The 22,434-nt window shown below is 39.5% G+C and overlaps 1 protein-coding gene across 4 annotated transcripts in view; it reads right to left on the bottom strand.

The window, feature by feature from the left end:
* Positions 1 to 22,434, bottom strand: part of CDKAL1 (CDKAL1 threonylcarbamoyladenosine tRNA methylthiotransferase) — a 229,161-nt gene that overhangs the window by 180,999 nt on the left and 25,728 nt on the right. For all 4 annotated transcript variants that reach the window (XM_082234990.1, XM_082234989.1, XM_082234991.1 and 1 more), the window contains one exon: positions 4,051 to 4,135. In XM_082234990.1, the coding sequence (XP_082091116.1) occupies positions 4,051 to 4,135 (85 nt within the window). The remainder of the gene's footprint in view (positions 1 to 4,050; positions 4,136 to 22,434) is intronic.

The raw sequence follows: 22,434 nt of genomic DNA, 5'->3' as shown, positions 1-22,434 counted from the left end.
AGCATGAGAAGACAAGCTCTGGCAGATTGAGTGGACAAGACCCATAGTGGGTCCAACATCAACAAGACAGTTGCTGCATGTGCTGTAAAGGGAATGAGGGACAGATGGGGATGGTCAACCTGGGAAGGTAGACCATCAAGGAGAAGAAAAACACTGATCCTAAATCTCTGCTACCATGTGGACTATCTGTGGGAGAAGAAACAGCTAAGGAGTAAACCCTACAAAAATCCAGAGTGGAGACCCTAAGATGGTTGAATGATGCCTTCTATGCCTCCTTCCAGCAGCTCCTGCAGCCAACCTGGTGCCAAAAGTCTTGCTCAGCTTTTCTTTGAGGCTTTCGGTGTGGCTTGTTTTGTCATATGGACAGCCCAATACCTCCATACACACTGCACAGGCTAGCACCTTGAGGAGGACACTTTGGTGCGGCTAACACAATGTTCTGACTTCACCCCTGGAGGCACACTCCATTGCCTCTCAAGACAGATGGATGCCAACAACAGCCAACAACAAATGGCATAGAAAACTTTGTCTGCTTATTGGTATCATTTATTATTCCTACAATCCCTGTTTATAAAGCCCAAGAAAAAGTTATTTTTTAAAATAAAAAGCTATGTGAGGACAAAGGGACTAGTGATTTTATTTTATTAGCTAAGGACTACCAACGTTTTTATGTACACACAAGGTCCCAGACTGCCACACCTCCTACCAAGTGTTTCTGCAGCGACACTTTTGCAAAATATGTTAACCTTTGTCCTGCATTCTTACACATTAACAATTAACATAACCTCAAAATAGAGCTCAACATCACAGTTCAAAGGCTCTATTCTTGAAATACAGTCAAGTGATTTTTAGGATGTTAAACATTAAACAGCATGAATAATTCTGCAACACAGATTCTGTTTTCCTTTCCAAAAGTCATTCAAGTTGCACCTTAAAGATTATAATAAGAGCTGGTAACACAGAGACTAACAGCACAATCTTAACTATGTCTACTCAAAACAAAGACCTTTTGAATTCAAAGGGGCTTCCTCCCAGATAAGACCAGTTAGGATTGCAGCCAAAATTAGATTTCAGGAAGTCCTCAAGTTGAATCTCACCTCTATCTACTATATACTTACTATGTGCTTTAAGGAGGATACTCTCAGCTTCAGTCCCTAGTACTGATTTATCTTAACAGATTATTGTAAGAATTTAAAATATTGTGATACGTATGAAGCACTGTGAACCCTCTAAAGCACTCTATAAATTATGTGCTTTATATGAGAATTGCATACCATCAAGAGAAAAGGAGGGGTTTTTAAGGTAGTTCCTGCAGCTTCGACCCTCAAAATAGCACTGATAATGGCATTTTACACATAAAACTGCCTCAAGTTTTCCAAGAGAAAAACATTTTTTCCCCAAGAGAAAAAATATTTTAAATATTTTAAAGAAATATACCTGTTGAGGGTGTTCCTAAGAGAGGCTGCTGTCCAGGAAAAGGCCCTAGTACCACTCACCTAACCTTAGAAAGCGGTGGTAGACTGAGAAAGGCCTCAAACTATGATCTGAGTGAACAAACAAGTTGGGAAAGGAGGAAAGGGTCCTTTCGATATCCTAGTCCCAAGGCCATCTAGTGCTCTATATGTCAAACTAACATTCTGAATTGCACCTGGAGGCAAACAGGATGTCAGTGCAGATGTTTCAGCACAAGGGAAGTATATTCTCTTTTCCACAAGAAACAGGTCACTGTATAATCCTGTGGAACACAATTCAGTCCCAATAAGCATCACATTCTTATAAAGACATAAAAAGAAGCTGAGATGACTGAGGGAAAGTTCATTTTCACCTCTCTTCTTCAATGCACACAAAGATTATTGTCAAAAGCCATCACTTGTAACAGCTGGAGCTAAACTTATAAGGATTTTGTTATGAGGATAATTGAGTAGCCCACAATTATTATTTGCCTAACAGCAGATTAATAGCTGGTGTTTAGTAAACTAGGTTTATCTTGGCAAAATAAGAGCTACCATTGCCAGGCTGCCGGTGCTTCAGTCTACAGTGAACACACGACTACGTTCAGAACTCTAAACCAATAGTGGACAACATTTTCAGTCTGAGGGCCACCTGCCCGCAATGGTCGTGACCAAAGTTTCTCCTGAACTTTCACCTATGTGCATCCCCACATACAACCCACACATACCACATATGCAGAAACATGCACTCTCCGCATATGCAGATCAGACATACACTCAGACATGGCATGCTCTCTCTCACACACTTACTCACCTGGGCACACACCACAAGCATCTCTCTTAGGGGTTTTCCTTCCCATTGCAACATGGAATCATATAACTGAACCTCTCCTCCCATACCAGCAACGCAATGCGAAGGGAGATGAAAGCTGACTGGCAGCTTGAAAGGGTTTGGCAAGCTTCACCAGGCTAGCAGGCCACAGGTGTACCACATCTACCCTAAACTGTGATGACTATTAACTAAGGCTAGTTGAAACAAGCCAGCTTCAATACCTATGGTTTGAAATGGCTCATTACTACTACACATGGCAAACTGTGGTTAATGTAAAATAGAAGCGAAAGCTTTCATATCTCACATCATAGTTATGTCGGCGGCGGGGGGGGGGAGCAAGAGAGGAGAAGGACTCGAGCCCAAGGCTCAATACAGTTAATTCTTGCTAACAAACCAGCCCAATGAAAGGTAGAGGAGGAATCTCTGTTAATCTACTAGCTAAAGCACCAATATGACCCTCTGCTTTATTCTTCTGAGCACACTAGCTGCTTAGCTATAATTATAAGGTTAGGTCATGCTCAGTTTCAGTAGATGCCATTCTGCGCACTATACTAAAACTTTGATTACAAAACAATCACATGGAAGTTTATATAAAGACAAGATCTTTACCTAACAGGCAACATTTTTAGTTTACACTGGACACATGAGTCAAATTCCACCTATTCTCATTCATATCTACTAATAATCAAGAGATCAACAAGGCTCTACTAAAATCATAACATGCCATTTCTTGGGTGGTGTGATGGGAAGCTGTATGCTTAACAAATAAATAAATCAGCATTAGAAGCAGTTACGAAGAAAGTGTAGCACAGGCTAAGTTCAATGTTGTGTAAATTTTGGGAAACTACACGTAGACCCAAAACTGATGTGACCACATTAATTCACTTGAAGCCACAATTAGTGGTTTTTGTTGTGAAGGCTAAAGGTTGACTCCCATGCCTGGCAAGTAGGCAAAACTCATGCCTACTCACAAGGCAGCACAAAAATACAATCTACAGTTTCATGCAGGAGAAAGAAGCCCTTCAAGTACGGATGGCCCCAAACCTGACAGCCAGTGGTCAGGAGTGATGGGAGCTGGAGTCAAGGTTCCCTGGAGGACTACAGGTTCCCTAACCATGCCTTAGAATGTCAATCAAGGTAGCCAGAACGGGCTCTGCTCCTGCTATATTAACCAAAGTTAAACCACAAGAAGCAGCATATAATTAAAATAGTGGTCAGAGATAAAATGATGCTATTCTATTGTGGAAACTAAGTAGGTTGGCCCTGTAAGTTATCTCATTGGGTCATAATGTGAAAACCATAACTGCAGGCTGCTATGAGGACTTATTATTATTATTATTGGAGAAAAACTGTAATGCATGAAGTGCTTTTGTTTGTGATGGTGCTCATCGGTACAGAGTACTGTGACCTCTCTTTTTGTTGTTGCTGCCCATAGCAACCACAACACTTGGAAGATATGAGTACCAGCATCTCATTGTTTACCAAAAATAGCACCAAGTAAGTACACACATATTGTAAGTGAACAAGCAAGCAAGACTACAGGGCTTTATTCAAGGCAATGACTACATAGATTAGATGCTACTTCTACAGTTCAACTCTATCAGTCCTTCTGTATAATACTGCAAAAAGGTATTCCGTATGTTCTAAATAGACCCCACCCTGTTTTGCACAGTCAAGTTACAGTTCTAGATTATAAGGGGTCTCTCTGAAACAACGACTGTTCACCGACAAATGCAACATATTTTCTTTTCCAAGAGAGCAACTTACTTAATTGAGTTTCTAAAGTGGTCTTCAGCAGGGCTTTTAACAGTACAGCTGTTCAGGAGCCACAGATCAGCTTCTACAGCATTGTCTGGAAGACAGAAATATATAATGAGTAATTAGAATTTGATCATGAGTCTTCCATAGGACTGGATTTAACCCTTTAACAAATGAAAACAGAAAAATATGAACACGACATTGTTCATAATAAGCATTAACATATTTTTTAAAAAATAGGTTTCAGTGCAGGGAGGAGGTTTCATATACAACTATTTAAGGCTCATGAGATGGACAACCTGATCAATCAATACCGTATAGAGCAGGGATGAGGAACCTGACAGCAGTGTTCTTTCACAGACAACCTACTGGGTGCCAGATGTCAGTGGTAGACAGAACAACAGATGTCACTCTGATTTTTGTATAGCAGGCTATATTCTGGTCACACAGATGTCAGAGGTTTCTACATACCCACTTCCACACCCACACCCCTCTATCCATCTAAGCAAGCGAGAGCCATTATCACAGTTCACATTGCAGTCAGGCAAAAGAATGGAGAGAAAGCCCTGAGAGTTGGTTAGGAGAAGCTTGGATTCAGCCCTTGGCTCCCTCATATCTAGTATACAGCATTTCATTATCGCATATCACACCTGTGTTTTCACCCATTTCTGTATACCAGATAACCCGTTCTTCTCATGTGCCAAATTCTGATTCTTCCTGAAGTGCATTCTCAGTGTCTAAATACAATTACCTTCTCTCTCACACTATTTCTACACACACATTGCAACACAAGGTTTAACTTCTGACAGTGCAATACCATAGCACAGAGAAGTATGGGTGAATATTCCAACCAGCCAATTAGCACCCACACACATGGCTGAAATGTTCAAACTCACCCATTTGTTCTCTACTAGAATAACAAATATTTTAAAGGTGTCTCTCATTCTAACTGTTGTTTTTAAAAGCATCACAGTTGTTGTTTTAACAAAGGTCAAGGAGACACAAGTGTGGCCATGTCAAAAACTCTAATAAAATGGAAGAATTTAGCTGTAGCTTCTTTTGTATATATTAGGTAAGTGATAGTTTAATACTAAGGGTAGGTTCCTATTAAGAGCAGAACTGAAGAGCTGGCAGGAGCATGGCAGGTGTTTGAATACTAATGTATTAGGAGCAATCATTGGGTCAGCCACATCAAGTGAAGCTCCCCATGGATAAGTAGTGGGACCTTTGCTTTTAACCCGTTTATAAAGGACCTGGTGACTGGGGTTAAACAGTGAGTGGGCAATGTTTGCCGATGCCACAAAATTAGTCAAGGTGACTAAAAATGGTTGTAAAGGGTCCAAAAGGATCTCTTTTAAAAGTGCCAAGTTGTTGCTATTTAAGAAAATGAATGGAACTGCGAATATTATAATATTGTTATATAAATCTATGGTGCAACCACATTAGGATTCCTGCTGCTTAACCTCAAAAAGGACACAGTTGAGCTCAAAAAGGTTTTTAAAAAGATGAAACCAAAATGATTAAGAGGTTGGAACTATTCCAGTATGAAGTAAGGTTACAACATTTGAAGATTTTTAGTCGGGGGGAAGGTGAGGAAGCGGGGACCAGAGGTATATAAATTAATGCATGATGTGAGAAAAGTAGATTGAGATCAGGAGAAAAACTTACTTCTGGGGCCATCCAATGAATCTAAATGTTGGAAGATTCAGACAGCCAAAATAAAGTACTCCTTCACACAGCAATTAAAATTATGGAATTTGTTCCCCCAAGATATTATTATTATTTTTATTTTTATTATTATTATTATTATTATTATTATTATTATTATTATTATTATTGTTGTTGTTGTTGTTGTTGCTGTTATTATTATTATTATTATTATTATTATTATTATTATTATTATTATTATTATTCCTGACCACTCTGGGAGGCTTCCAACACCTACAAAAACATAATAAAACATCAACCATTAAAAACTTCCTATTATAGGACAGCCTTCAGACATCGTCTAAAAAGTTGTGTAGTTTGATGGGAGGGTGTTCCACAGGGTGGGCACCACTGTCGAGAAGGTCCTTTGCTTGGCTCCCTGTAACTTCACTTCTGGCATATAGCAATAGCCATCAACTTGGATGGCTTTAAAGGGGCATTGGATAAATTCATGGAGGATAAAGGTATGGAGAACTACTAGTTAGGATGGCTGTTTACTGCCTCTAGTGTCTGTGGAAATTTGCCTCTGAATACCAGCTACAGGAAATCACAAGTGGGGAGGTTGAGCTCGTATCCTGCTTGCTGGCTTGCCATAGGCATCTAAGTTGGCCACTATGAAAGCAGAATGCTACACCAGATAGGGTCCTTGGCCTGAATCAACAGGGCTTTTCTTCCATGTTCTTCCATCATGCTTCACCCCTATAAAATAATTAAATAATAATAATAATAATAATAATAATAATAATAATAATAATAATATTTAACATAGTGAGCAAAGTGTGTACTGTACACTGAATGCATGGTGGGACAGCTGGATTGTGGGTGGTGGGGAGTCAATTGAAAGAACTGGGTAAAAGATACAAATATCTTTTATTTTTGTATGGATGGCAATGTAATTAAAAGGACATTTGCCCATTTACAGGAGCAAGATGGCCAGGTTGTGTGGTTAGTTTTATCTGAACTTTAATCCTACACCATGCATATTTTTGGAATTCAACACCGGTGAGAAACTGAATAAGTGTTGTGTGTGCTTGTATATATTTGTGTATATATTTGTAGGAGTGCTAAAACATAATAATACATTTGTGCACAATGATCCTGCACTGGAACTATTTTAATGTCAGCTCTTTTTGGATCAACTCACATATGTTGTTTTTAAGGATTAAGATGAACTGTTTAGCTGTTCAAAATTTCCCTTATGCTCCAGTCCTAAAAATATTTGCTACCACAAACAGCATTTCTGTAAACCAGATTGGATACAAGGAATCCAACAATAATACTAAATTAACACTGTTCAACTTACAAACAACTCAAAACAATGACTTTTAGCTTCAGTTTGCCTTCTCCAAGAAACAAATACTGCACAAACCGCAACATCTATCATGCATTTGTAAAACACCAACACCAAAGAAATTCAAAAGGTCATGGAAACTTCTGAACAATTTCAAAACACTAGGAGGTTCTGAAAAGCACAAATACTCACCATTATGCAATTAAGATACAGGGAAATTTGGTAAAACACTGAGTAAGCAATACAGATATCCACAAAAAGGATCAAAATATTTACACTTTGGTTTTCTAGCTAGCCCTTTCTGTTTATATCAATGTTCTTTTAAGAATATAGATACAGGCCTCCACCCTTAAGCAGAATTGTCTTAGCATCAGGGGCAAAGTGGGGATGTGTAAAGAGAAGTTGAACTTTTCTGACCTTGTTCAGGCAAAACAGACAGTAGAAATGAGTATGAAATGACTGAAATTTAACTTATGACAAGTATCTAGTGAAAACAGAGCCCACTGTAACCCTGTTTTCAATGAATTAAGACAATATGCAAAATGCTTAGATAATGTTAATACCTCTCCTTAATGTGCCATGGCTGTCTATTTTTAAGAAGTTTCTTTGCCAGTTTTGTTTCAATTATTAAGTTTGTTCATTTGTTATAGTGGGTCTGTGTATGTTTGTTTGCTGACAGGGGGAAGTATAATAGTGCAACAGCATGCTTTATTCAACAGGTAACTACTTCTGCTTTTGTATTCACATATTCTTGAAAACCTAATAAAAGTTACTTTTAAAGTAAGTGTTTTTGCTATAGGACACCTGATCCTTGGCAGCTGAACTGATTCGGGCATCATTTCCAGTTTTTAATCTCTTCTAGGTCATGGATGACCAGCTTCTCAGCTTCCAGAAAGGGCTAGAAGCCTATTTTACCACCCAAACTGGCCTCCTCAAAATGGGTCATGCATTATAATAGAGGTATCACCATCCTGCAGTGAAATCTGCACAGATACAGAGAATATACACCCATGAATCAAAAGGAGTATGGGAAAACTCAGATCACACCAAATGTATTATTATTATTATTATACAGATATTTTCGTGTGATTTGGCAAGCATAAACAGCTTACAACCTATTTCATGTTGTGCTACAAAAAAGAGCTCCTACTTTTTAAAACTTCAGATTTCATCTGACATGGCTCCTTTCTACTCCCATACAAGCTGACTTGCAGTTTTTAAAGTCTCCCACTGATTTCCATACATACGTTTTCACAAGAGCCAAGGTCAGCTTATAAACTAAAACATATTCTGTTCTAATACCTATTTCCCAGCCTATATTTCTGTAACTTTTGTCTGTATTATGTTGCACCCAGAGGCAATATATTGATTTCAAATGCCTTGCTTCCACTTATTTCCCCTGACATCTAATCCCACATGGAGTCTGGATTTAAGCTACATCTATCACTTTTAACAGAGAGAGGGCTAAAATATAGAAAACTTATCTGAGCCAGATATGTCCAAACACTTATTAAATTGTAGCTTCCAGCTAGTTATTGACTTTCACAGAATTACCTTCATACTTTATCCATTTGTTACTGTATCTGTCTTCTGAAAACTCAGAGATACCAGCGCTGAAGGTTTCATACCCAGAAGTCACATTAAAGCCTTGCAGTGCTTAGCAGTTATCTCCCAGCCTAAGATATTAAGTGAATAGAATTGCTTGAGAAAGTTTCAAAATGAGTGCATCAGAAATTAAAACTAAGAGTACTCTTAATGGATGTCTTGTGAGTACAAAGCCTTCTAATAACAGACACCAATAAGCTTTTATTAAAGCTGTGAGCTGGTGCTCTCCACTCCCCCTTGAGTAGTTTCATCTCTATCAGTCACTAAAGTTGGGTATGGAATAGCAACTATCAAAATAAATTGGGGGGCTGTGGGAATCATGCTCAGAAAAAGGATGGCTGAATTATATAGAAGTGTTTTAAGGCATGGAAATAGTCAGCTGCACTATGCAGGCCTTTGACTCTATAGTCTTTCCCCTCTTGCTTCCAGTGTCTTCTACTAAGGAGGCATGAGGTAAGAAACTGGAATCCCCTCACTTCTATTGCATTTTCATTGACCTTGGAAACCTGATGCAAGTTTACTTCCTTGAAAATATACAATATGTATGCCAATACTTCAAAAGTCCCAAATAGCTTCAGGTGGGGATGGGTATAAGAATAATGACAAATACCTGACAAGTGTACAGATCTTTTTGCTGATGTAAAAAACTAGCTTGTAAAGAAGTCATAGGGCAGCCCGCCCACCTCTTAATGAATGGCAAGAGGTATGTATTATCTATGATAGCACTCTCATCTCATCTTCCAATGCACTTTACCCAACTGTCAGGAACTGGCAGGCTGATGAGGAGTTGTGGGAGGCACTAGCTGGGGAACCCCCAATGAAAATCCCAAAGGAGGAGGGCTCAGAGCCTGGGGATTAGTAATGGGCTATACATCCAGGAGAGTTCAGAGTGGAGGAGTTTTTGGATGCTGAGAGGCAACAGAATTCAGTGAACGGGGAGAGCCTGTGACAGGGAGCAGTTCTGACTCAAGAGGATGAAGCAGAGGAGGAGGGGGAAGAGGCTGCATGGACTCTGCCTCTCCTATTGTGACAAACTTCTTTTCCCCATTTGTCATGATGGTGGACTTCCTGGGATACTGACTGACCAGCGAGGTGGTGAGATGGATTCAGTGAAAGTTCAGAGCGTGGCATCTGGGCGGGTACTGAGGACCACGTCTCCAAGGATATGCAGAGTGTAGAGTGGAACAGAGATTAGAGATGCCTAGACACAGTTTGAGACTGCTTGGGAAACAACTGGCAGAAGAGAAGCCTTAGATGAGGTTGAAGGCGAGGACTGTCAGTCCTGGCAACTGCTCTATAAGGGCAAAAATAACTGGAAAGTGTTGCTGAGTTGTATGCTGTTTCTTTGAATAAAGAGTTAATTTCTCTGACAAACTCTGCTTCTTGCTTGCTGACCCGCATCTGACTCCAGACCTGACACCACCTAGCTTACATTGTTTTGAATCATAATGCTTTTGTGCTTTAGAACAGTCTATTAGTGTCTTATTCAAGAGAACAACATAGCACCATTTTTGAAATATCAATAAATTATTTTGAAGGGGAAATAGTTCAGTTGGTAGAACATGAGACTCTTAATCTCAGGCTTATGGGTTCAAGGCCCACATTGGACAAAAGATTGCTGCATTGCAGGGGGTTGAACTAGATGACCCTTGTAGGCCATTCCAAATCTACAATCCTATGATTCTATGTAGAAAGTAAACAGTCCACTAGAGTTTGCCAGATGCACAAGGAGAAGACAAGAAAAGGCTTGGGGTGCATTTTCTGCTGTGTATAAAACAACTTCTACCACCAAGACTCAAAAAAAGTAGTTAACTACTGTGCTGGACTGCCATAGCTAGTCTGTCTCCACAGTCATATTAATCACACTAATACTGCATCTAAGTGACTTCTGCCAAGTCAAAGGTCACTGCATGAATTAATCAAATTAACAAACAAATAATTGAAATTAAGTAGACTCTTAAATATTCTTCATCATTGGTCTGATCCATACAGGAAGACTTTCCCGCATGCGTAGCCAGCACATTATGATCACATGGGGAAACAATAATTCACTGGGCTATACACTGTAAACTTTTGGGTTTGTTGCTATACTAAATGAAGTAAAAGAGATCAGAACCTGTGGAGGAAGTGTTGCCTACAAACTTTCTGTGTATCCCTGAATTAAACCAGACTGATGAATACTACAAGTCTTTTACTATCACCAATATTTAGAAGATCATCTGTGCATCTGCCAACTTTTTCCTTTTGTTGCACCTCAAAATTAATCCCTATTGCTTAGGTTTATAAGACAACATCAGAGAGAGCACATGACAGTACAAAGAGCAGCCAGGACAAAATACACTGGCAGATTAGATGTTCTTTTAAGTAGAAAGTCACTTGAGCATTGCAATGATCATGGGTGTTTTACTGCAGAATTCCTAAGCAGTGTAAAGCTATGGAGAAAAAGAAGAGGGAAGAAATATCCTTGGTGAAATTCCCCTGAGAGTATTCAAACTATAGGAGGGATCCATTAATTGCTTCATCTATCACAGTCTACCAACAAAACAGCTGTAATAAACTGACAGCTACAGTTTTAAAAATGTTGTAGTGGAAAAACAACTGCCCATGCAAAAACTTTCCTTTTATGTTGATTGCTAACTTTAATCTTACATCTTCAATTATCACAATTTAATTGTGTGTTTGTATATTTTGTATCTCCACCACCTTTGCAGCTGTTCTCTCACAGCACATGACTGGGGCATTTATATTTATCTGTGTTCAAAGATCTAAACCAAAATAGAATATCAAGTCTTTACAAGTTAGCAACATGTAAACCTGCACCTCGAGAAAAAGGTATGCTTAAACCATTTTCTTGGAAAACTGTTTGAAAGCCTGGAGTGAACCCTAGTGGTCAATATCCAAATTTTTAGAGAAAGGAACAATTACATATATAGAATCATAAAACTGCTTCATCAAGTTAGGCACACATTTTGTTACTCAGTACTCCATTGGAGTATCACATTTTCCAACTGTTCTGAAAGAATGAGAGCTGGACATTTTTAAAAGCTTCCCCCAAAACAATCACATATTTTAAAAGGACAGTTTCTTAGAAGTGTGTTGTTAACATTGCTATCTTTCTGGAACCAGATTAAGACTTTTTTATCCAAGCACTTCGAAGGTTTTTATGTTGTTGATGGTCTACTCACTTTGCTGCCGTTTTTACATGCCTTTATGTTGTAATTTTATGATTCATTACTGAATGACTTGTTTTGTGTACTTCACTTCACCATGGTATCTGTACAGATGAAGGATAGATTATATTTTCCTATAAACATAAAAATGTAAGGCTGTTATCATGCGGAAGTTTTAAAACTAACACAGAGGTTAATATTGTTTAGCATCTTCAAACAGTGGACTTCTTTGATGGCTTATTATTTCACTTGCTAACATTTCACCAGAATAACTAACAAATGTTAATTTCTTGCTTCAATTCAACATTTACAACCTTTTATTTCTGTCCAAACCTTTCTGATTACAGTGGTACCTCAAGGTTACATACACTTCAGGTTACATACGCTTCAGATTACAGACTCCGCTAACCCAGAAATAGTGCTTCAGGTTAAGAAATTCGCTTCAGGATGAGAACAGAAATCGTGCTTTGGCGGTTTGGCAGCAGCAGGAGGCCCCATTAGTTAAAGTGGTGCTTCAGGTTAAGAACAGTTTCAGGTTAAGAACAGACCTCCGCAATGAATTACCGTATTTTTCGCTCTATAACACGCACCCGACCATAACACGCACGTAGTTTCTAGAGGAGGAAAATCCGTAGGCATGCCACCCGTAGGCATTCCCTCCATAACACGCACAGACATTTCCCCTTACTTTTTAGGAGGAAAAAAGTGAGTGTTATGGTGTAAAAAATACGGTAAGTACCGTATTTTTCGCCCTATAGGGCGCACCGCCCCATAGGGTGCACCTAGTTTTTTTTGGGGGGGATAAAGATATCTGCGGATATCTGCCCGAAGCCCGGGGCGCGCAGGCTTCGGGATGCAGGCTGCTATCTGCAAGCCTAGGGAGCCCGGCGGGAACTCCCGTGGGCTCCCAAGGCTTGTGGATAGCTTCCTGAAGCCTGGAGAGCGAGAGGGGTCGGTGCGCACCGACCCCTCTCGCTCTCCAGGCTTCAGTGAAAGCCTGCATTCGCCCCATAGGACGCACACACATTTACCCTTCATTTTTGGATGGGGAAAAGTGTGTCCTATAGGGCGAAAAATATGGTACTTAACCCAAGGTACCACTGTACTTTTTAAAGATATTGTGGGGGACAGCAATACTACATATGATGACATGCATGCCAATTCCAGGATTATCTTCTTCTGCACACACTGTACAGATAATGGACAGCTTGCCTCAGGATCTCCTCCTTGTTACTTCATGATCCTGCCCACCTCAATATCCCTACATATATTTCAGACATGTTAAACTGGTCGACCGGGATAGACAGGTAGATACTGGGGTGTTCCTAGTCGATCGTAGGTGCTCCTGATCGATTGCGGGATTAAATAAAGGTGGCTAGGAAGGTTGTTGCTCCCCATCCCCGGTGCCAGGTCCCCCCGCTGCTGCAGCATATTAAGCTGTTCTCTGCAGCAAGCTCAAGTAAGCGTGATGCTAGTGAGTGGCAGCGCGGGTTAGGATCTGGGCAACCCTCCCTGGAAAAAGCTCAGCAGCTCTGAGCAACGCTTCCCCAAAAACGCTCAACAACTAAGGGCAGAGAGTTGGATGTGCCTGTTATATTTAATTTAATGCATATGTTATTTTTATTAAAGTTGCCTTGACAAGAAAAATCTACCCTTTCCTGAAATTTCCAATAGCATTCAAGCTCAATTTTAAACTTTCAGAAATACTAGCATTTTGCGGGGGGAGGGGGGTGTTTATTTTTGACTGCCTCAATTTTTAGGAAGGTTGATGGAAAAAAGGGGTATCTATATAAACAATTTTAAAACAAAACACCAGTTTTCTGGTTTCTCAGAAGCAAGACTGGCACAGATATGCTTTTCAAGAAATGCACTGAGATCATGCACATAATTGGTTTCACAAACATAGGCCTTATTAACATCCAGATACTGTCAACACTGTGGCATTTCTCTTTTCATACCTACCACAACATAGATAGAATGACGTTCAGAGCTGCTGGCGAGGGTTATACTGCACTGTTTTTTAACAGGTACAGTTTCAGAAAATGCTGATCTCATCCACCACTGAGCTATCTGCTGCAAGTCACAAGAGTTCCGAGCAGTGGTTTAGGAATGCAAATGTTATAAACCAGTACAAAAGTCAATGAGACAAATTCCTCCCACACCTGTCTAATTCTTTATTGCAATATGATGTGCACAAATGCTATTATTTATGCTGAACAGGCAACAATCAAGGTAGGGTTCTCCACCACAGGGCACAAGACTTCTGCTTTAATAACAAATGGTACACTATCATATTGGAACATCTTTTAACAAGTTTAGTCCATGGAGCAGTCTCTAGGGTGCCACAGATTTGCAGCGCTTCCCTCTTAGATGCTTACTGGAGGTGACGTTAGGTGTTCAATAGATGCTCCATACTGTACTTAAGAGTAGTAGACAAATTTGTTCAGAAATGACAGCCATAACCCAGCCATTCTGGGTACCTGCCACCTGGGAAAGTGAGACCAGGCCACAGCATTATAGCCCTCTCTTGTACCCTCCATTTCCCCATTTGAGTCACTTGCTGCCACCAGCAGCTCCTTATCAAACAGCTTCCCAAAGTTCAGGATATCTGTTCAAGTGGAATATCTAGCAAAGCAGAATAAAATATCTCATCCCCCCCCCCCCCCGTTTCAGTTTGGGCAGAGCGACTCTGTGGATTCTGTCAATTTCCATTTTCATAAGTTCAAGATCGGGAAAAGTTTGATTAGCCCAGTTGAGGGAAAGAGCTTAAAAGTATTGTTGATAAGGGAGTTAATTCCCAGATGAATATTTTGTCTAAAGCTCCATAAGTGAGGCACCACCACTTAAAAGGTCTGTTCTCGTGGTGACAACTTCCAAATGCCCTCAAAGGAGGCACATCAAGAAGGGCCTCAGATGAGGAACAAACTCCTTTTGGTTTGCTTGTACAAAATGCAATCCATTACACTTCAGTCCTCTCCATATAGGGGAAAAAAGAATTTGTTATATACAAAGGAACTTGAATTTTCTGGTCCACATCAAAATATCAAAAAGAGAAAGAAATAATGCTACCCTTCCAACATTCTTGTTGATCAAAAAGAATAATGGAATGCAAATTAATATGATAAAACCCAAGTTAAGACTGTTTTAAAAGCAGACATTAAGTGGAAGAGAATGGCACAGGAACACATTACGAATTCTATATTTTTTGCATAAAAAATTTAAGTGAGTACACACACACAAAACCCCAACCAACTAATTATTTGCATAAAACTTGGATTAGCTTGAAGCTCTTATTTCCATGGCCAAAATGTTATGCAATGTTTTGACTAAACACATCTCTTGTTCTTTATTTACAACAGGTTACCACTAGCATCTTCCAGTCACTTCTCAGTTCCCTCTACCTTTTTACTTCAATAGGTAAAAGCCCTGAACATGCTGACTAATCACTGATCCTGAGATGAAACACAGCCTCATTAACACTTTTAAACATCAATGAGCAAACAAATGAGGGGTTAATGATAATTATGGAGTTGTTATCGCTTACTAACGGCTTGGGCAAAACCTAATTTGTCTGCATTAAAATTTGCCTCATCAGACAATTAACAATGGTACTATTTTATCCTTCATGGGGCCAATCAGAAGCTGAAAATGTTGCAAAGGGTCACAGAATTCCCAGTCAGATAAAATGAGTAACAGGAGCGCAAGAAATAGAATCTGGTCTTATATCACTACAGTATTCAGTTTTTAGTCTGGGCTTTTTTATGTTTTTCAGATTACAGAAATATGGGGTGTACATGTTAAAAGGAAAGTGGGACAACCATTAATTCTCTCATACACCTATCAAATTATTTCTGTACAAGACTGGAGATAAGAAAAGAAACAAGAGTTATCTGTAGCATATCCAAAACATTGCCTGAGTCCAAAGATACCCTTATCTGAGTTTAAGTCCTCTTCCTAACTTAGCGGAAGAGCACTGTGCAAGAGCAGTCCATCTTCTCCCTTAGAATTCTCCTACGCTTTCACAAATATTCCCTCACTAAAAAAGTGAAGACATCGTCAATAGGTAACAACACGCAACCCATGTATAGATATCGATGGACATAGGCATAATGTGCCATAGCTCCAGTTACTTTGTGCAAAAATTTTGGCAACAGTTTGCTGAACAGTACTAATGCGTGAACTCCTACTCATGCTTTTAAAAAATTCAACCCATTGTTTTTATCTACAAGTACATGCACAGTGGGTTAGATGTTTTGCTCAGATCTAGTTATTTCCTAGTTATGGGAAGGGCCGTGGCTCACTAGCAAAGCCCCATGCTCTGCATGCAAACGAGTTACAAATTCAATCCCTGGCATTTCCAAGCAGGGCTGAGAGAGACTCCTGCCAGAAATGCTGGAGAACGATTGCTTGTCTGTGTGCTGCTTTAGATGGAATAATGGCCTGACTAAGGCAGCTTCCTACGTTAATAGAAACGAACGACCTTTTCTCATTTCATAGATATGGAAAGGCACCAATCTTCTCTGTATCTATGGGTAGGCATGAGCTCACCATTTTATAAATGTTCTGGACAAATTCATATAAGTGAGAAAAATGGTCCCCCATGCCACAAACACAGAATATACGAAACCTGATGAGCTTATAGATTCCATTTGGGGACTCTTCTTGGGACTTCTTTCAGCCATAATTTAGTTAGCAGACACTGTCCTAACCTTTTAAAGCTTTTCTCTGCCAAAGGACTACAAGCTTGCTTAAAAAAAGAAGAAAAAAAGATTGCTAGCTAGCAGACTATTCTATGGAAGCCAGGCTCCATGGTTTATACACCAGTTCCAGTAAATCCTGCCTGTGAGAAACCTGTTAAGATTCTCTAGCATGCTTCATTACCGAAGGCTGATACATTAATATGCCATAGTCTTATTGTATTCTGTTGACAGACAAGTAGAAACAGAACTCTACGCCCACTCAGTTACGCAACGTTACCTAGAAGTTTTAAAAATAAACTTGGTTACTAAATTACCTATCTGAATGCTGATAGGAACAGACTTATTGAGTCACATGCTATTGGGGTTTTTCTGTTTACTATTTAGAAGAAGAGGGCACCCAAGCTGAACTGCTTCCCCTTCTGCAAGGATCAATTTTATAAAGCTTGAGTGACAGATAAGTATCAACAAACTTTGCAAACTTGCACATCTGGCATAGTATTTCACAGACTATTTGCCTTGATTATTTCTCTCCAGGCAACTTTGCTTCAGGCAACTGCTGGTTGTAAGGTAGCAACAGTAAAATATACCCAGCTATTTATTCATGCCTATATCCAAGCATTTACAGTGGTACCTTGGTTTACAAACTTAATCTGTTCCAGAAGTCCATTGTTAAACCGAAACCGTTCTTAAACCAAGGCGTGTTTTCCCTAATGAGGCCTCCCACTGCCAGTGCCCTTCCACCGTTCAGATTCCATTCTTAGACCAAGGTAAAGTTTGCAAACCAGAACACTACTTCCGGTTTTGCAGAGTTCGTAAACTGAATAGTTCGTAAACTGGACTGTTCTTAAACCGAGGTACCACTGTAATAGAATAAAAAGTTACAATACAGAATAAGTTACACAACAGTGTAAGTAATGATTCTGAAGAAGTACAGGAAAGTGACAAGGTATTGGGTGCAGAATTCAGCTTGTTGTTTTCCCACCGAAAAAGCCCTTATGGCTATGAATTCATGACTGACAATGTGTGGGCAACGCCAGATGAGGTTTCAGAAACCAAAGATGGCTGAATAAGATTTCCAGTGGGCAGAAAAGGTTTTGATTACCCTTAATAGTTCCTTGACACTTTCCACAATCTACAAAAGTAGATTAAAATTGTATTCTTAAAAACTGTGGCATAAATTATGACGAGTTGTGCAAATTTACACAATATAAAAAGGTGGCAGAATCCAGTTTTTCATAGTATAGAACTTTCCTTCAACAAGGAGTACAAACAGTCCAGATACTACATTAGTCAACAAAGCCAAATTTAGGATGCAAAACATTCCTTCAGACTGATCAATGGTATAAGTCCTATGACAGAAATAAAATATTAAAATTGCTAAGATTTAAAGTACCACCATCTAAACAATCTGGTTTATTTCTGATTATAGGGCAGGAACAGGTGTAAAATTCAGCTATGCTATTTTTCCTTGTCACAGAAAGTCATGTTTTGGTACAAGCAAGACAATTAAGCATGTGCAGGATATACTCCTCAAGACAGACTTTTTACCCATATGGGCTAATTATTTTCATGCAATTAGAAATGCCATTCCAGCTGAACTAACTGAAAAGGTTATTTAGCAATCTGGACAACAACAAAATGTTCAAACCAAATTTACATTTCATTTCAATTTATTAATAGACATATTGAGCAAAAGGAAAATTATTATCTGTAACTTTGTTACAATAGCTCCTCAGGACCAATTTATGATTTGGGACCATATTTTTAAACATACTTTAATTGTCAATGTAAATTATGAAACAATGTTGTGCGCCCACCTCCCTTGAAACCTACATCTTCATTCATATAAATGTAAAATGTGTATATCAAAATATAATTCAATCTAATAGTAGTCAGTGGCTGTATGCCAGATGGTTGGCAGACAAAAAGCACCATAAAAAACCATCAGGAATCACTTATGCACTGTTTTAGGTTCAGTGATGGAAAAAAGTGAAATACAAATCTTTTTTAAAAAGAAAGAAATCAAGGACTCCCTGGAAGAGGACAAATGTTTTTAAAAATTAAAGACTGTGGTTCTGTTTTGTGAGTTCATGCAGAAAAGAGGAGCAACACAGGCAGCTTAGTGAGCCAGTTAGTTGAGTCTCAGACATGGCCTGAATTCTGTTTGCCTGCTCAGGCAGCTATGTAAATATTCAAGAGCAAGCGTTTGAGGACATCAAGTGGCTGTTGCTTGCCTTAATATATTTCTCTGTCATTTCCTTATTTGGGGCCACACACTTTTGTTTGCCTGCATTCCAAGCCAGTCCCCCCCCCATGACTTTCCTCCTGAACTCATGGGAAGATTGACCAGCTTGAAAAGAATATGCCAGATCTGTGCTCCACCTTTTCAGGGTCCATACAGGTGCTCCAGCTTTCTGCATATCTCAGGGATCATAATTCTGTGTAGATCTCCAATGAAGCAAGCACCAATTCATGCAGAAGGCTCCATGTTCAAACCTTAGCATCTCAAGACTAAATTGGAAAGACCTCTGCTTGATATTCTGAAAAATCACTGCCAGAGTATACTATACTAAGCTAAATTGACCAATGTGTAACACTAGTATGATGCACTTTCTTTCTGCATTGCCTACTGGCACAAAAGGACGGGGCAACATCCTGTACAGATAATTAGAGAGGAGGGTTGCAGTGGGAATAAAACAGGAATTGGTTACCAAAGTTGCATCTAATTTGCTTTTTCCTACCACCAATCCATGTGATGTTGCAACTACATATACCCTGAAGCTGATTCCTTACTTGGAAGACATCCACATGCTAAGATTCTCAGCATTTTAACAACATCCACACACCACAGTGCAATTCTTTAGAAACCCTTTACACACCCTACACACATAACAATCTCTATCAAAATACACACTGCACTACCGTTTTGCCCAAACAAAACTGACTGTGGTCTCCTGTGCTGTCTGGAAAGCAAAATACCAAAGAAGCATGGGTCAGATTTTTCTTTGACAAGTTTATTTTTTGTTCATAGTGATTTATTAACAAAAAAAATTAAATATATCTATTTCATTTATCTTAGCTGCTCTTCCAACCAGAAAATTCTACTCAAGGTCAAAAGCCAAATGCTTTTTGAAGAGGGGATCTTGTATATTAAGACAAAGGCTAAAAAAACGAAGGCCGTGTTCTCCCCATAGAGTCAGTTTTCTTAGACATCAGCAGAATAAATGTATTCCCTATTTACTGCTGGCTTTCTGAGTACTTTATGGATAAAATATATAAGTATACAGGCAAAGAAATCAATAATGAAAGCTACAATGGGGAGAACCCATCATTATTGAAAGCAATACGGCTAAAAGGTATGGCAGCCAAATGGGTATTTCCAGCCAAGGAGATTATATCTCTCTGTAGTCAAAAGGTGGCTAGTGCCACCACAATCTGTGTGGGCTACCTGTGCGATATCTAGACACCCTCCGCAAAAGAAATGCTATGCTGACCAAAGGTCTGGCCACAGCATGGCAATTTTTCTCTTCTCTCAAGAAAATCCTAGGTGAATGCTTTAAACAGTAGCTGAAAAGCCATATAACAATTAATCATAAGCAGCAATGCAAGTAACAAGGGGAGGCCACTCAGAAATCCCTCTAAATTGAAAAGGGTGAGAGAAGAAGAAATGAACAAGGAATGTAGTGCATGCCCTCTGCCTTTTCTGTTCCTGCCATCAAGCATAAACTTCAAAAGATAATGTCCTTTGGAGGCTGCAGATGTTACATTTGGAAATATGCCATCCACCAAACACTTGTGTAACAGAAAGGTCAAACAGTCAGATCTGCTGAATACTTTTATTCTTTTTCAACCTTAAAATGTTGCTACAATACAAGGAAAAAACGTTGGTCATTTTCATCTTTGTTCTGTAAGCACTGACAAATCTCCAATTACGAACAAAAGTAGCTCCCTTATTTAGTTTTGGCCGGATTAAGCTCTGTTCACTAAGCAAGCAAAAACTATGCAAATTTCTTAACTGCAAGTATAGTGTGGGGTTATGCTACCCATAAGACAACATTTAACATGCATACTGCATGGAAACAGCCATGAACAGGTTTATCCTCGGAACAGGACTTGACAGATTTTCAACTGACAGCCTTTCAATTGCATGCAAGTTAATCCTTTTCATATCAGTATCTGTACTCCTGGCAACAGATAGCCAACTCATTATGCAAATTGTTCTAAAGAATCCTGCCCTGTTTTTAAAATTCCAAGCTGTAGATTTGTATAAAATATTGAAAGTTTGCATAAGTCAGTTTGCATGGGTTGGGTCAAACAGAAACAATTATAACGGATGGCTCTGTCAGACCAAACATTCATTGCATGGAAAACATGCTTGACTTTGAAGGAGCAGGTGTTAAGTAGGGACAAGAGGAAGTTGTTATTGTATAGCCCTTGTTTGAATACAAATTCTATGGCTACACAGGAAACAAATTTCTGGAGAGATTCCTGCAGTAGGTAAATGTTTTATATACCTACTGTACTTTCTTTTATATGATTCTCAGGGCCTCCCAATATATTCCTATCCATGCATTTCTGATTATGCCTGGTATAGTCATTTCTGTCCATTTTTTGCTGGGCAGATGCTACATTTTCCCGACAGCTGGGTGATATTCAGTCACCTGCTAACACCTTCCCACTATCCACAAAGCTCTCTGTGTATACAGTTTGCAGTTAATTCTGTCTCTGCAGACACAGGCAAGCTGAACCAAAAGTTCTGGTGCTAAGGTAATATTTTACTAAGGCAGTTACTTGCAATCTCTTTCCAAAAAAATGTACCGTCTGGATTTAGATTTTGCTGGCTCAGTAGTTAGAAATAACTGAAAATTTTCTGCATACATAATTTCCATTTGAAAGAGCAAATTATGGTAGCTGGGAAAAATGCTTGCTATATTTTTTTCCTCCTTATATGTTTAATTATTCCTCTTAATCTTGAGAGCTTTAATTATTTCTCCAGCCATGCAGAAGTGTAAAGATTGGAACAGCTACAAAAGAAGGTTCCAGGTAATGGTTTGGAGGTAAGGTAAAGGTAAAGGGACCCCTGACCATTAGGTCCAGTCATGGCCGACTCTGGGGTTGCAGCGCTCATCTCGCTTTATTGGCAGAGGGAGCCGGCGTACAGCTTCCGGGTCATGTGGCCAGCATGACTAAGCCACTTCTGGCAAACCAGAGCAGCGCACGGAAACGCCGTTTACCTTCCCGCCAGAGAGGTACCTATTTATCTACTTGCACTTTGACATGCTTTTGAACTGCTAGGTTGGCAGGAGAGGGACCGAGCAACGGGAGCTCAACCCGTCGTGAGGATTCGAACTGCCGACCTTCTGATTGGCAAGTCCTAGGCTCTCTGGTTTAACCCACAGCGCCACCCGTGTCCCTCTTGGTTTGGAGGTACTACACCAATAACTCCTCCACTTCATAAAATCCTCATCCAACCAAAAGCAAAAAGTACTCCCCTCCTAAAAATAGAAAAATGAGACCAAGCCCACATAAAGATTAATTATTCCTCATCTTTTGACAAAAGGTGAAGGGAATCCTCACAGCCAAATTAGTTAACTGCTTCTCAACTTTGATGCAAGTTATCCAACAGAAGCACACAGTGTACCAAGGAGGGAGAAGGAGCTAGCAATTATGTAGATCTTGCCCACAATAGGCCTTAATGCTGCCAAGGCACTAAGATTCTTAGTTACCTAAATCTGTAAAGTATATGGTAAATAAGAGAACTGATTTGTAGAACCTGGAAGGGAGCAGGTCACTTAGGAACACTAGCCCACAATCAGGGGGTGGGGGTGGGCGGGGGAAGTCAGAAATTGATAAAACTTTTCTGAAACACATTTAGAGGAAGCCATTCAACAGACTGTTTATAAAAGTTTAGTTAGAAACT

The sequence above is a fragment of the Podarcis vaucheri genome (assembly GCF_965113315.1).
Source record: "Podarcis vaucheri genome assembly, chromosome: 8".
Lineage (NCBI taxonomy): Eukaryota > Metazoa > Chordata > Lepidosauria > Squamata > Lacertidae > Podarcis > Podarcis vaucheri.
Note: the sequence above shows the minus strand (reverse complement) of the source record. Positions and strands in the feature narration are given on the sequence as shown.